The sequence below is a fragment of the Aedes albopictus genome, chromosome 1 (genome assembly GCF_035046485.1).
Source record: "Aedes albopictus strain Foshan chromosome 1, AalbF5, whole genome shotgun sequence".
Taxonomy (NCBI): Eukaryota; Metazoa; Arthropoda; class Insecta; order Diptera; family Culicidae; genus Aedes; species Aedes albopictus.
In genome coordinates, this window is record NC_085136.1 from 337059969 (window position 1) to 337076533 (window position 16565).

At 39.0% G+C, this 16565-nt stretch overlaps 1 protein-coding gene across 3 annotated transcripts in view; it reads right to left on the reverse strand.

Moving 5' to 3' along the window:
- Positions 1-4133: 4133 nt before the first annotated feature.
- The window catches only part of LOC109412833 (lipase 3), a 33478-nt gene continuing 21046 nt past the window's right edge, over positions 4134-16565 (reverse strand). For all 3 annotated transcript variants that reach the window (XM_029851893.2, XM_062847451.1, XM_029851894.2), the window contains 4 exons: positions 5530-5920; positions 5264-5463; positions 5083-5175; positions 4134-4880 (listed from right to left, as the gene is read on the reverse strand). In XM_029851893.2, the coding sequence (XP_029707753.2) occupies positions 4335-4880; positions 5083-5175; positions 5264-5463; positions 5530-5920 (1230 nt within the window). In that variant the 3' untranslated portion in view covers positions 4134-4334. The remainder of the gene's footprint in view (positions 4881-5082; positions 5176-5263; positions 5464-5529; positions 5921-16565) is intronic.

Genomic DNA, 16565 nt, shown 5'->3' on the forward strand with positions numbered 1-16565 from the left:
CTTAGGAATTGTCTACGGAGATTTTTTCCGAAAATCTTTTAAAGACTCTTTGATGATTTCTTCCAGTGTTTTCAGGAAATCTTCGAGTGATTTCTTCAAAAAACTCTACACATTATCAGAAAATTTTCTCATGGGATTTTTTCATGAAGTTACCTTGAATTTCTGCAGATCTTTCTCTAGAGATTCATGCAAGATACTTCCTGAAATTCCATAGGAATTCTACTGAAATTTCCTTCGGAAAATTCTACTAGGATTCCTTCTGAAATTCCTTCAGAAATATCTCCATGAACTTCTTCATAACTTTAGGGATTTTTTTTTTCAAGAATTTTAACAAGGTATTTCTTCACAAGTTGTTTTTCTTGGAGTTTTCCAGAAACTCCTTCAAAAACTTCTCAAAATTCGTAAAGAGATTCTGACGGCAATTTTACCAATGCTTGAAAAATTCCTGCGGAGGGAGATACAGACAATCTTACAAGGGTTTTTTGGGAATTGCTTTCATGACTCCGTTGGAAATACGTCCTGCTATTCCTTGAGAGAACTCTGCTGGAATAGTGTCAGATTTTCATCTAGGATTTTTAGAAGTTCTACCAAAAATTGCAACATTGGTAGAAGAATTCTTCAAAGAATCTTTAAAGGAATTTCCAGAGAAATTCCTGGAGTATATTCTGAATTAGCTCTTTGAATAGGTTCTGAATTCTGATGATACTCTTGGAGATTGCCAAAGAAAATTCTTTTACATTTTGTGGGGTGATTCCTGAACACAATTCCAGAAGCAATTTCTGAAGATACTTCCTTAATTCTTTAAAAAAAATAGTTGCAAGGAAAAAATGATGAAGAAGTTTCCGGAAGAATTTCTGGAGAAATAATTAATAAATTCTTATCAATTAAATTCTGAGCAATCTCTGGAGCAATTTCTGAAGGAATATTTGGTGAACTCCTTGATTATCTCTGGAGGAATTCATAGTAAAATTACTTGTACAATTTTTGAATGGTGTGGTACACAAAATTGCTGAAAGAAATCATGGAGAAACAAAAACATCCTGGCAATTTGTTTATAGATCCACCAGAAAATGAAATTTTTGAAGGAAGTTTTGAAAGAATGCTCAGAAGAACTGAAATACCCTTTATAGGTACCGTCGTACGGGGTGGCATTGGGCCACTATTCCGCACGTTTAGAATACGACGGGAATGCATATTGTGTGCTAGGCTATTAGAATACATAATTCTGCATCTACCGTCGGATTCTCTTACTTCGAATGCGTGGGATCGATGGATCAATGTTACCCCGAACGAAGGTACTTATGAACAAATTTCTTGACAAAGGATAAAGAATAGAGTAACTTTTGCAGGAATCATTGAGAGAATCTTTGTAGAAGTTTCTGAAATATCATCAAAAAAATCTTTGATAAAAATCCTGATGAAAGGTCGTAATAAATCCTAAGCGATCCATGGAGTCATTTCTGGGGAAACACCTGGAGAAAGTACCAGAATAATCTCTTAGAAACTAGAAGCGTTTCTAAAGATATTCCTGAAAAAAATCACTGATTATATAAAGCAGCGGTTTTCAGATCGTGCACCGGGGTGCACTTGGTGCACCGCGAAGCCATGACATGTGCACCGCGGCACTTCAGAAAAGTCTTAAATATTTAAGTTTAAATTTAAATGCATTACTGATTTCATGAAAAATAATTCGAATTAATTAGTACAACTGCACTATTGTAACGTGCTCCAAGGGATTGAGAGTAAATTTTCCATTATTCCAGCCGGCGAGTTAACCTTGAATCCAGCAAAATCCGTCTCAGATATTCGCGAAGAATCATGGAACAAGTCTACCGAAACTCTCCTAATAAATATCATATTTTTTAAAGAGCTCGTAATGGATGTTCACATGTACCTACCTACCCTACAAAGCATTCGCAGTGTATCTTCAATGAATGCGCTAAAAAATCTCAGAAGAAATCTTACTAATATTCCTGTTGCTTTGCTCAATACCAGAGAATGAATCTATCATTGATCTCGAAATCAATGAACACACAATTCCTTCCGAATTAACAAGAGTGCCAGGAAGAAATTTTTTAAAATATTGTCAATATATTCCAAAGTTCTAAAAATAAAGCTGCCAAGTGTCTTGCTAGAAATTTTTTAGAAATCCAGTAAAAGTCTTGGAAAAACGTCCATCAAAAAAATTTTAGTGGCAATTCCCTAACCTCAAACCTACATGTCCAACGAACGTTAATTCTTGAATTTTGTCATCAAATTTCCATCCATTTTCAATTTGATTCTGATACTGAATTCTTCGCAAACTCCAGTTTCAGAGTCGTTGAACAGGTAAAAAGTGAGATTACGAGACGCTACTGTTAAAAATAATTCAGTAGTCTTGAAAGGACTTCACCGAGTTACTTAAAAACAAAACACTAATATGGCTCAAGATTTCATTCAGCATTTATAAAGATCTTGTCTGAAAGTTTCCAGAAACATTCTGAGCGAGGAATATTCCAAGTCGAATAATTGTGTCACTTTATTATGCTCCGATAAGTGATGAAAAAACATAAAACCGTGTCATAATTAGTGGGGGAAACACTAATGACGAGTGTATGCACCTTGGAATAGCTATGAAAATTACGACAGCTTTTTCAAATAATTTGGAATTGTTTTTTTTTAACAATATTGGATATGTGCACCGCGGAGTGATTTATTTTCAAAAAGTGCACCGCGAGCCGAAATGTCTGAAAACCCCTGATATAAAGTATTAACTGAAGGAGTTCCAACAATATTTTTTCAAGCAACACACATGTCATATAGGAGTTACGGTAGCACAAATTTTGGTTATATAGAAGTAAATTTGACGTTATTTTCACATTATGTTAGAATCGCGTTAAAATAACTTCTATACAACCAAAACTTGCGCTGCCGTAACTCTTATATGACATGTGTGTTGCTTGGGTTCTTAATAGGCTTCCAAGTAAATGTCCTAAATTTCTAAAGAAACCCATAAAAGAATTTCTGAAAGAATTTACTGTAGATTTTTTGAGATTTTTTTAGAAGAAAACATGGAAAAATCCCATAAAAAATTCCTGGAGACATTACTTCAGAAGTATTTGAAAAAATACATGTACGAACTTCTGCAGTAATTCTTAGGGGAATTTTCTCAAGAAACCTTAAAACAATCTCACGAGGAATTTCTAAAAATTTCACGATGAATCTGTTGAGATTTTTTTCTTAAAAACTTCCTGGAAAAATTTTTTGCAAGAATCATTAGAGGAATAATAGAGAAAATTGCCAATTGTTGCACACCTCATAAGAAAAGCTTCGAGTGTGCAACAATAGGCGAGTTTTTAGCCGTGCAACAATTGGCGATTTACCCTAATGGTCAGGAATGCATTCGGTGACATTCTTGCTGCGGCCATTCTTAAAAAATCCTGTAAAAATATTCTTTCTAGGAAAATTTTGGAAAAATTGATAAATCCTGAAATTCATATAATTTGGTGAGTTTGTTCCTATATATCGTTTTGGCACATAAACTTTGACCAAACGTATCCTTTGGACTTGACCATTCCACTAACAACACCAAAATTCTCGTGACACCAAGGCCTGAGAGGACATAGAGGTATCTGCATACCTTTCTTAGGTGTCCAACTAGTCTTTTTTTCCCATCCCACAGCTGTCGCAAGGACGTGGCCATGACAGCATTTAACAATTGGAGAATTGCGTCAATCTTGTCATATAGTTAGTGCTTAGCCCCAAATCTCTGTACTTTGGTAACGGACGGGAAGGAGGCAATTCTTTATTACACCAACGGACCTAACCTCAAAATCACTGACAACTCTCAGGTCATTTTGACAGATGTAACATAAGCATGAAAAGCGCGCAACAAGAACGATAGAGTAGAATACATAGGAATACATGATCCGTCTTTTGTGTACATGTGTGTGGTCTGTCAAAATGGCAAACATTTTCATGGCTAGCTTTGTTGGTGTATTGAACAATTCTCATTATAGTGATCTAGGGCTGTACCAGCTACGAATTTGTACGACTTGCTTAATGCTAATGCTAATGCTAACTGAGGATTACAACAAAACATAACTATAAATATTTCGACAAGGACATTCGGATGAAATAACTAGTCTTCGGTGTCTACAAATAAGTGTATGTATATAATAAGCATGTATAAAACTCCTTGTCATCTGGAGTTCAACTACTCTATCGCCTAAAAAAATGTAACAAAATATTAAAGCATCGAATTTGTCATGTTAAGGAGTATAAATGCCACTAGGAATTTAAATGCGGTTCTCGATCCTCAAACCTTCTTACCAGCATATATTACTTCTACTACCCTATTTGTACCTCTTCATCAGCATCAGCAGCTGCTTGTAGACCACTTCCGGAGCGTCGTTGCCCCACAGGAAATCCACGTGATTGAAGTTGTCGTTCGGCACCTTGAACATACCGATCGACGTCTTCGTCAGCCGGTTGAACAGATTGGCCACATCCACCGGTCCCGCCAGCCAATCGTTGTTGGCGTAGAACAGCGCAACCGGAGTGGTGATCTGGTCCAGATTGTAGCTCGGGGGGAGTGCCTGACCGTAGCGTCGTTGATTCTCCGTCTCACCGTAGTCGAACTGCTGGAAATTCCCGCTGTCGTGGATCTCCTGGGCGTAGTGGACCACCGTCTTGGTCGAAGTTCCCGCCGGGGTATGTCCGAATATCACCGGCATCAGCGTGGCGTTGTATTGCTCCTTGTCGAACCCGCACAGCACGAATACGGTATTCTCGCAGATATACTTCTCGGCTTCCGTCAGCTCACAGCCGTATTTGGCCAGGTAGCGGATGATTTTGTTCTGCGGCATGAACTCGTTGCCTCCGAAGAACTTCAGGATCATCTAGGAGAGTGGAGGTGTGTTATTGAGAGATGTGATGAAGGGGGGTTTCCTTCCAATAACCGAAAAGTCTTCCTGATCCCAATTGAGGAGAAGAGGTGAAGCAGCGTTGATTAGAGCGTATCGACAGCGGTTGTTCTATGTACAGGGTTGTGTTAAACGAAGGGTGTCGCTGGAGCGACAACGGAACTTGGACAAAACTCACCAACAGACGCAACGACCATCGCTTGAGGATGTCGGTCGCGACCCCGTCTACCCAATTGGGAACATGAAGAGTGGGGAACTGGTTTAGCGCCATCTGGGCGAGCGGCGTTTGCAATGGGCGACAATGAGCGAGAAGATGAGTTTCCTGAGGGATGTGACCTTCAACGCATCAGCGAACTTACCTCAATGTCGTGCGAGAAGGGGGCCAGCAGTCGGATGGGACTCTTCACGTGGCCCATGAAAGCCACCGGCGCCATGGCAAACACCGCCTGGATTTTGTCGTTGTACTCCGGTTTGCTGGCCAGCATTACGAACGCCATTGTCGTACCCATCGAGTGTCCGACGTACAGCAGATTCCGCCGGGTGTCGTTTTGCTCAAGTTCTGTGGATGAGAAGGAATGTCCACTATTAAGAAGTATACATATCTACGCGAGGAGTTAACACACACCTCTCATCCCATACACGAAGTCAATCTCCGCCGGAATGTCATACAGGGCCATCTCGTGCCAACTAAAGTCCCAGAAAGCCGTCTCATCGCTGCTCATCGACACGTGCTTCCTCGAGTAGGTGTTACCGCGGGCATTCCCCAGCCATACATCATACCCGGCGTCAGCCAAGATGAAAGCCAACGCCTTCTCCGGACCGCTCAACAACCAATCGGCCGAACTGGACAGCAGCCCATGCTGGAGGAACACCGGTTGGCCGGCACCCTTGCCACCGGTAGAACCAGCGCAGCCAACCCGACCGCATGGAATCCGATGCAACGTGAGCAGATAGCCGTCGGCTGTTTTGATCGTGTGCGACTCGGCCCAATAGCCATGGCGTACTGCGATTTCCGGCTGCAAGAGAAAAGTTCACGTGTTATTGCTGTTGATGGTCGAAATAGGGAAATAGGTTTAGGGGAAGGTTGATGGTCAGTCAGTCACGCAACGTTAGCTGCTAATTAATCGCGAGCGACAACGGTAATGTGACATGAATGATGTTTGGATAAAGCAGAGGTCATTTTCAACGCGATGAAAAGTTTTAGATGAGTTTTATCCATCCACGTGGAATGAGTACGTGCGGTACGTGCTGATCTATAGACCTAGCCGAAGTTTTCATTCAGTAGAACTTTTAATATCGTAAGTATAACATTTCAACTTATATGTTTCAGAGCTTGTTCCAATAATACTTCCGACGACCTTCAGAAATTTTCACAGAAAGTTTTGCAATGATGCATCGACGAATTCCTTCAGGATTTTCCCCATATCTTCTTTCAGTGATTCCAGCATGGATTCATCCAGAGGTTACTTCATTAAATAGTTCATCTAGAGCTTTCACCAGACATTCCTCCGGGAATTTCTCTTGAGATATCTTTAGAGGTTCCTCCAGTGATTGTCCAAGTGCTTTTTCCGACATTTGTTTCAGGAAATTTTCCAATGATTCCGATAGGAATTTCACCAGAGATCCTTTTAAGTATTTCTTCAGGTATTCCTTCAGAGATTTCTTTAGGAATTTCTCCATGAATTCCTTCAAGAATTCTGCTAGGGATTGCTCTAATAATTGCTTCTGGAATTATTCGCAGTATTTCTGTAGGAATTTCTTCCAGGAATTCTTTCAGACAATTTTAAATTTTACCACAGATTATTCAAAAACTAATCCAGGAATTCCTTTAACATTTTGTACAAAAACTCCTTTCCATCCAAGGATTCCTTCAATTCCTCCAATTTCTTCGTCCAGAAATTACTGCAGATTCATTCAGATTTTTTTCCAAGGATTCCTACATAAATTCTTCCAAGAACTAGTTAAAAAAAATCTTCTGGTTTCTTAGGGAATTCCTCATGACATTGTTTCCAGGATTCTTCATGGGGTTTCTTCATGAATTCTTCCAGATATTCTTACAAGAATTCCTTTTATGGTTCTTCCAGGAACAACTCCAAAGATTATTCTAAAAATTCCTCCAAGCATTCCTCCAGGAACTCGTTTTGGGATTCCTGCAGGATTCCTCCTGGATTTTTTTTTAAGAACTCCTCCAGGAACTGTTTTCTGCGATTTCTTAGGAATTCCTTTTAGGATTGCTCCCGGGATTTCTCTGGCGTTTCTTCAGTAATTCTTTCAAGGATTCCTTCAGGAACTGCTACAAGGATTCCTCCAGAAGTTCCAGGATTTCTCCAAGAATTCCTTCTACGGTTTCTTCAGTACTTCCTCCTGATATTTCTTCAGTAAATCTTGCTGGGATTCCCTCAGGAATTCCTCCAGTGTTTTCTTCAAGAATTCTTCTATGGATTCCTCTGGGAGTTTCTGCAGGGATTCTTCCAGGAATTCCTCTAGAGATTTTTCTTGGAATTTCTCCAGAGATTCCTCCAGGAATTCCATAAGGAATCCCTGCAGGGATTTCTCTAGAGATTTCTCTACAGATTTCGTCATGAATTCTTCTAGAGTTTTCTACAAGAATTCCTAGAGAATCCTCTAGAAATTGCTGAAGGGATTCCTCCAGGAATTTCTCTAGAAATACCTACAGGTATTTTTTCAGGCATTTGTCCAGAAGTTCCTCCATAAATTCCTCTAGGGATTCCTGGCATTTCTGGATTTCATCCAGAAATTCCTCCAAGGCCTCCTTCAGGGACTCATTGGGAAAATCCTACAAGAATTAATGCAGAAATTTTCCAGATATTGATACAACAATTTCTCCAGGGACTCCTCCAGAAATTCATCCAAAATTTCCTCCAAGTATTTCTCTAGAGATTCCTACAAGAATTCCTACAGGCTAGTGATTGATGAAGGAATTCCTTCAGGAATTTCTTTTGTAATATCTATAGGCATTCCTTCAGGAGTTCTCCAGAAATTCCTCTAGGGATTTCTACAGGCATTCCTCCAGGCATTCCTCCAGGCATTCCATCCAGGATGTTATTCAGGAATTCCTCCAAGGACTTCCCCTGGTACTCCTTCAGTTATTCCTCCAAGTCTTTATGCAGCAATTCCTCTCTCTCTCTCTCTCTCTTCTTGGCGTAACGTCCTCACTGGGACAAAGCCTGCTTCTCAGCTTTTCATGAATTCCTTCAGAAATTCCTCCAGGGAGACTTCCTAGAATGCATCCAAAAATTCCTTCAGGAATTCCACCAGGGATTCCCCTGGGATTTTTTCCAGCAATTCTTCCAAATATATTCTGAGGAATTACTTCAGGGATTCCGTCAGGCAGTTCCTCCAGGATTTCATCCAGGACTCCTCCAGGGACTCCTCCAGGAATTCCTCCAATAATTTATACAAGAATTCCCCCAGATATTCCTACAGCTATTTCTCCAGGAATTTCTCAAGGCCCAAGGAATTCAACAAGGAATTCTTCCAGGAATTGCTCCAGCAATTCCTTCAGTAAATCCTCCTGCGATTTCTCCAGAAATTGTTTCAGGGATTCCTCTGGGAATTCCTCCAGGTATTCCTCCAAGATTCCTCCAGTGGCTCTACCAGGAATTCCTCCAGAAATTTCTCCAACGATTTATCCAGGAATTCTTCCGGAAATTCCTTAAGGACAGACTTGTTAGAATCCCAAAATGGCCGCCACAATGGCCGACTTTGGCACCTACTCACGATTTCGAGGGCACAAATCTCTTCGTAAACAAAATCAGCGCACCTGAGCTTCTCATTTTAAGCTTATTGCAAGTGAGCAAGAACAGAATAATAAAATGCACTGTTGTTTAAAGCTTGCTCCTTGAGATTTGTGCGTCTGAAGTTCTGATGCACTTTTGTTGCGGGATTTCAAGACGTTTGTCCTTAAGAGATTTCTTCAGATATTTCTCCAGTGATTTCTCTAGGGATTTTTCCCGGAATTCCTCAAGGAATTCATCCAGGGATTCCTCCAAGAATTCTTCCTGAAATTTCTCCAGGAATTCCTTCAGGAAATTTATTCGGGAATTTCTTCGTTTGGAATTCTTTCGTTAATTTCTTCGAGGATTCTTTCGGAAAAACCCTTCCAAATTCTTCAGCTTTCAGCTATTTTTTTGTAAATTCTTTCATCAATTGTCATGACATCTTTAAGAATGTCTAAAGTATTCCTGTGACAGTTGGGAGTTTGGGAATATTTTTGGAAATTCTTTGCAACTTGTTTCGATTTTTTGCGAGGAATTTCTTCTTCAACCCTTTGAAAAATTTCTTCGTTTACCACTTTTGATACTTTTTCGGGAATGTCTTTGGAAAATCACATGGTAATTACTTTGAAAACTTCTTGCGTAATTCTTTTGACAGTTTGTTTGCGAACTACTTCGACAAAATTCTTTGAAAGTTGTTTAAATGAATTGTTTCTTTGGAATTCCTTCGGAAATTCTCTGGAATTGTCTTTTGAAAATCGTTCTGTAATTCCTGTGGACCTGGATTCCTCAGCAGGCCTAGAACTGAACTCGATTCCTCAGTCGCACATGGTTATCTTCTGGTTTGGATTGTGAAAAGAAAATAACCATGAGCGACTGTGGAATCGAGTTCAGTTCTAGGCCTGCTGGCGACGGAGATAGTCGAGTGACTCCGTAGCTTGAAGGAATAGAAGCGCCCGTCTAGCGAATTGGGAGTCGTGAGTTCGAGTCTCACCGGAGTACGTGGATTTCTTTTCATAATTCAAATCTCAATTTGTTCATCGAACACATGTTCTGTTGTGCACATGGATGTCAAAGCATTTTCAACAGTGTAATTTCCTACATGGCTTGCTTGGTCAGCCAAAGCAAAATCAAGAAATTGACATGCTATGGAATCTTTTTTCGATTTCTTATGCTTGGAAATCTTATGCTTGCATACCATTTTTAGGACATGCTTTGTCAATTCCCATAGAGATTTCTAGGAAATCTCTTCGGCAACTTTTTTGGAAACACATTTGTTTTAATATCACAACGAAAAACAAACGCCGACACTTTTCGACAAAAGCCAGATCGTGAGAAAGCTGTCTATGAATAAGATAGTGAGTTGGAACTAGTTTATCTGTGAGTGGAATAAGTTATTAAGTTGATAGCGATTGAGTTGGTAAGTTAGTGAGTGAAAACACATGTGAGTTGTCGTGTGAATTAGTGAGTGAGTTGATATAAGGGTGAGTTGGTGAATAATTCCCATCGTACAACGATTTAACAGTCTATTTTTAAAAAAATGATATTTGGCCAAGTGGTAACCCCTGGCGCTCGCATCTTTTTTGTTTGAGTTTGACGTTTGCCTACTATCGCCACCTAGTTAATAGTCAGCCAAACTTAGTTGTTTTAGCATTGGGCGAACATGTTTCCGTGACTATGATTTGAATAAGAAAATGTTCAGAGTGTTACATCTGTTTGTCTGTGGTTGTATGTTAGTGACAAAGTTGTTGGGTAAATGAGTTTAAGGAAAAGTGAGCTGCTTTGTGAACAGGTTGATGAGTAAGTGAGTTGGTGAGTAAGTTTTTGAATGAGTGTCTTAGTAAGAAAGTCAGTAAGCTGTTGAATTAGATAATTAACCACCAAATGACTTAATAAGTGAATGAGTGAATTTTGTTAGTTGTGTTTGTGAGTTAACGGTTTGGCGGTTAGGTGTTCTGATTAGTAAGTGAGGAGGTTCAAAAGTGAATGAGTTGGCAAGTAAATAATGTCGTAAGTGAGCGGCTTGCTGTATATAATCTACTTCATATGTATAAAAGAAGTTAGCTTACAACATTCCTAATTTTTATATATTGTGTTTTGAACTTTGAAAGATCTTACGGTTCAAACTTGAAAGAACTTTCAAGTTGGTAAAGGATAAGATTTGGTGTGTCTGGTTTAGCAGTAGATGCTAATACAAGGACAAGTCTTTGCTCGTGAAGCTATTTATTCATAGTCATGAAAAGAGTGTTTGTTCTAAACTTAACAATAGGTCCTACAATGAATACACATTTGAATCTGCTAGTGCAGTTGATAGTTTTAAGGGTGATATACATCACACTGATGAAACCTTCTTTTCACCGTACCAACAAGCACAATGTCGTCGTTTTCAGCAACTGGTGTCAGAACGTTTAAATAGATGGTACCCACTCTCTGTCAACCGATCTCAACAGACATTGTTTTATGCTGCACCGTTTCATTAATGTCTACGGAAAGAACAACTACTCGTCAGATCCGAGGTTTGAAAGCTTTGATTCAAGTTATGCCAGCTAACGCATTGCAAAATTGCGTTGGATGACATGGGGATCTTTACCCTGTTACAGCATCCATATGTTTTTATTCGTAAACTTTTTTCAATTACAAATGCCATCCTCATTAATTATCATTTACGCACACAAAGGCTTAGTCACTAATTAACTCACTGACTAACTCAATCACTAAACTAAACTAATTAACTCAATCGCTCACGTGCTCACTCACTTACCAACTCACTCACTCATTAAATTATTAACTCATCACAGCACTCACTAACTCACTCATTAACTCATCTGCTCACTTACTTATTAACTCATTAGCTAATCAATATTACAATGCACTACATCACTCACCAACTCACTCATTCACTTATTTTTTTATCCATACATTCCCTTACTAATCCACTAATTTACTTGTCTACTCACTAACTCACAACGTCCCTCACTTACTTATTAACTCACTCATTTACCAACTTACAGGCTCACTCATTAACAGATTCAGTCACTTGCACACTAGTTCACACTTTTACTCACTTATTCACTAACAAGCTCACTAGTTCACTAACTATGAGCTATAGCTCTCTCGCTCACTCACTCATATGCTAATTTATTTACTCACAACTCTCAAAATCACACAAACTCACTCATTAACTCACTTATTCACTAATTTACTAGCTCACTTATTTTCTTACCTCACTCACTTACTCACTAAGTCAATAACTCACTCATTACCTCCCTCATTTATCAACTAAACTATTCACTCATAAACTCCTTCAATTAAACAACTTTTGCAGATAACATTAGTGACAATTCAAATATTGCCAAAAGAATTGCTGTAAAATCAGTACCCAGTGGATCTCCATGAAACCATGTGACAAAATTTTGTTCAACAAGTTTAAACTTTTAGTTAAATTAATTCAAAAATCAAAAATTTGAGGATGCCACTTTGGGGCGAAATTTATCAGTATACAATTAAGCATCGGTAAAAAGATAAAAATCCTTACCCACTTAGTTTTGCTTTTGTAAACCCGAATAACGCGTCAAAACTCTTACAACTAGTGTATTTGACACTTAAAATGCAAAATTGAATTTTAAAATTTCCCCCTTAACGCCTACAGGTAGGCAATTGCCTTTGAAATAAGTGATTTTTGTTAAAATAAATGACTTTTCGTCAAATAAGAACTTTTTTTAACTTATTCATATTCAGAATAGCTTCATAACTTTTTAACCAAGGCTCCACAAAAATGTTAAAACAAAAAAAAAATACGGGAAGTCCTAGTGGCAATCAATTGTTTAGAAGTAATGATTTCAGCTAAGTGAGAAATACATTGCAAATTCCTAAAAAAAATAAGGCAAAACTAACTTTTTTCTAAACAAATAAAAGTCTAAACTCATCTCTAGACATCTATGAACTAGATGAGGTAAGAAGTTTAAGATCATTGCGACGCTTAGAAGTTCCTGGTATGCAATTACAATGTAGTACCCAAATGATCAATTTCACCCCGGTTTACGGTATCAATCATTCTAAAATTGCTTCAGCAAATAGTATCTGACCAGCCTGCGATCATAAAACGTATTGGTGATTTGTTGTTGCATGAAGAAGAAGAAGAAGAAGAAGAAGAATGATGGTGTTTTGAAAAAATCCTATCCCTATAACACAGGGGAAGATTTTAAAATGCCTCTATAAAATCTAAAACAAAATCTAATTAAAAACGGTTTGATGTACGGTGTTAGACTTTGAACGAACTACAAATTAAGTACCTTATCAAGAAAAAAATGATAAATTTAAATTACGTTCAATATGTAGTCCGTCCAAAGTCTAACACCGTACATCAAACCGTTTTTGATTAGATTTTGTTTTAGATTTTATAGAGGCATTTTAAAATCTTCCCCTGTGTTATAGGGATAGGATTTTTTCAAAACACCATCATTCTTCTTCTTTTTCTTCTTCATGCAACAACAAATCACCAATTGACTTTGTAACTGTGATTTCGGATCAGGCTTCCCGTGGGGCCATGGCTGGCAATGGCCACTATACGGTATCGTAGGCTCAACAATGTGGGATTTAATATGGTATAAGGACATGCTCCCGAAAAACCTCTCTCTCTCTCTCTCTCTCTCTCTCTCTCTCTCTCTCTCTCTCTCTCTCTCTCTCTCTCTCTCTCTCTCTCTCTCTCTCTCTCTCTCTCTCTCTCTCTCTCTCTCTCTCTCTCTCTCTCTCTCTCTCTCTCTCTCTCTCTCTCTCTCTCTCTCTCTCTCTCTCTTCTTGGCGTAACGTCCTCACTGGGACAAAGCCTGCTTCTCAGCTTAGTGTTCTATGAGCACTTCCACAGTTTTTAACTGAGAGCTTCCTCTGCCAATGACCATTTTTGCATGTGTATATTGTGCGGCAGGCACGAAGATACTCTATGCCCAAGGAAGTCAAGGAAATTTCCTTTACGAAAAGATCCTGGACCGACCGGGAATCGAACCCGTCACCCTCAGCATGGTCATGCCTGAATACCCGTGCGTTTACCGCCTCGGCTATATGGGCCCGATAACCATGTAGCTCAAATGACGAGGCCGATGCAAAAATGACAAAATGACAAATAAGACCAAATTTAAAATAAACTCTTGAGATGTGCAGAACATAAGAAAACATTTTCTCGCATGGAAAAGTTGTGTTACAAAACTTTTCATTTTTTTTCATCGAATAAACTACCCGAAATTGTGTGTTAAAAGTGCCCATGATAAATCTTTTCGGTTTTAAAGTAGCTATTTTTTATTGTGCAAATTCAAACAATACCGTGAGTTGGTGGGTGAGTGAATAGATTTTTACTCACATATTCATTCAATTGTCTTACGAAAGTAACAAAAAAAATAGGAAAGACAGACGCTAAATAGGTACAAAACTGATTACACGTATTTGAAGACGCTGAGACTTTTCAACAAACCCCAGTTCATGAGAGAGCTGTTGATGAATAAGATAGTTTTTCTGTGAGTGGAGTGAGTTATTGAGTTGATGAGTGAGTGAGTAGATAAGTTAGAGAGTGGAAAAACGTCTGAGTTGGGTTGGCGTGTAAATTAGTGAGTGAGTGAGTGAATTGATATGAAGATGAGTTGGTGAATAAGTAGTTTGAGAAGTGGAGTGAGTAGGTTGATCACTAAGTGAGCTAGTTGATAAGCGAGTAAATGTTGTAAGCTTACCCTCTTACCTCCTTACCTAGTGGTAAAGTTGGTGAGAAAATGAGTTCAAGCAAAAGTGAGCTGGTTTGTGAACAGGTAGGTGAGTAGTTTTTGAATAAGTGGCTTAGTAAGATGAAGAATAATCTGATGAATTAGATAATTAAACACCAAGTGACTTGATGAGTGAATTTTGTTAGGTGAGTTTGTGAGTGAGTGAATTAGCGGTTATCAGTAGGTCGGCTCAAGAGGCACGTTGGCGATAAAGTGTATTGGTAAGTGAGAGGGTTCAAAAGTGAGTGAGTTGGCAAGAAAGTGATGTCGTAAGTGAAGTCGTTTTTTTTCACTATACCAATGAGCACAATGCTGTCGTTGGCAGCAACTGGGATCAGAGAGTTTGAACGGATGAGATCCACTCTCTGTCAACCGATCTCAGCAGACATTGTTTCATGCTTCTTCGTTTCATTGATGTCTACGGAAAGAACACTAGTACGAGGTTTGAACGCTTTGAACCAGGCTATACTAATGCTATGCTATGCATTAGTTGGCATGGGTGGGGATATTTACTCTGTTACAGCATCTCCTACCTATATTTTTTATTCGTAAACTTTTTTCAATTACCTCAAATGCCATCCTTATTTATTGTCATTTACGCACACAAACGCTTAGTTACTAATTCGCTCACTGACTCATTCACTAATGAGCTCACTCACTTATTCATTTACTCACATGCTCACGTGATCACTCACTTGTGAGGTGTGTACCAAGCTTGTCCTTTATTATATGGTGCATACCCGCCTTATCTTTGCTGCCTGTCAGGCCAGACAGACAAGTTGATTATGTTTGCAACACATCTCAGTGGTTGGCGCCAGTTCGGTGGAAACACTCGGCCGGAGCAAACATCAGTTCCAACGGTGGAGTCGCAAGCGGGTAAGAGTTTCAAAGTTCCCCGTTGGGTGATTCCTTCTATGAGTTATTGAGTATTTATATTGGCGATCCTGCCAGGAGCATTTTTGACCAGCTGCTGGTCATAAACAAATCAGAAGAAATAGGAGGAATCACTCACCGTGGGAAATCACAACAAAAAGTTTTTTTTGGTGAGGTGCGTAATGTAAACCACCAGTTAGCAAGTATGTAATGAAGACTGCTTGCGGGAAGTGTGTAGTGAAAACCGCTTTCCACAGACGTGTAATGGAAACCGTCTCAGAGTAGTAAAGAAAACTACTCCATGAAGTGTGTAAAGAAGACCACTTCAGAGATGAGTAAGGAAAACCATCTCAATTGAAAATTAAGCTTTCAAAATAACTGAGCAGTAACGGAAACTGCTGGAGCCCGTTGTGAAGGCTCGGTCGGTAGAACGTAAACACAGGGCAGGTAATGAAAACCATCCTGAATGGCAAGATAGCAGCTGCATTTGTGCCGGTAGAGGCCGGTAATCGTAGTATGTAGCAGTGACTGATGTTCGAAATGATGATGATCACAATGATCGAAGTGATGATGACCACAGACAAACAGATGTGTGATGTAAATCACAGACAAACAGATGATGTGATGTTGATCACAGGCAAACAGATGATGATGATGATGATCACAAAAAAAACAGATGATGCCAAAAATTGTTATTATATTAGCTTTAACCCTTTATAAGGCAGTGGCAACTATATTGCCACCTACTGTTTGTATTTTTTTCTGTTTTATAACAATTAATTTTGAACTTTTTTTTTGGTTACGCAAAATTGGGACTACTAACAACGCCTGGTATTTTTTTGGTACTAAACAAAGCTTTAAAAACAATTTAGGAGCCATTTGTAGTCTCAAAAATGGCTAATTTTGACCGCGTGAAGAAAATTAGCTCAAACTTATTGTCAAATTATAGATTTGGTAAATATTTTAAGAAATAATCAAATTCTGGGTTGACATGAGCTGAACTACACAGTTTATATTATGGGTTAAGCCCCAATCCACTTTAAAATCTCTTTTCCGGCTTTTTGTCGAAGTCAAAAGAAGAAAAGTACCCTAAACGGGCAGTGGCAAGAATATTGCCACCAGCGCTGGTGGCCTAAACGGGCAGTGGCAACTATATTGCCTCCTCAAAAGCTCGTTTTTGGGGTTAACGGGCAGTGGCAACTATATTGCCACCAGCGTTTTTGGCCTAAACGGGCAGTGGCAACTATATTGCCACCTAGATTTTTGAGAGTTTCTTTCAAACAAAAATTGTTTTGTACATGTAA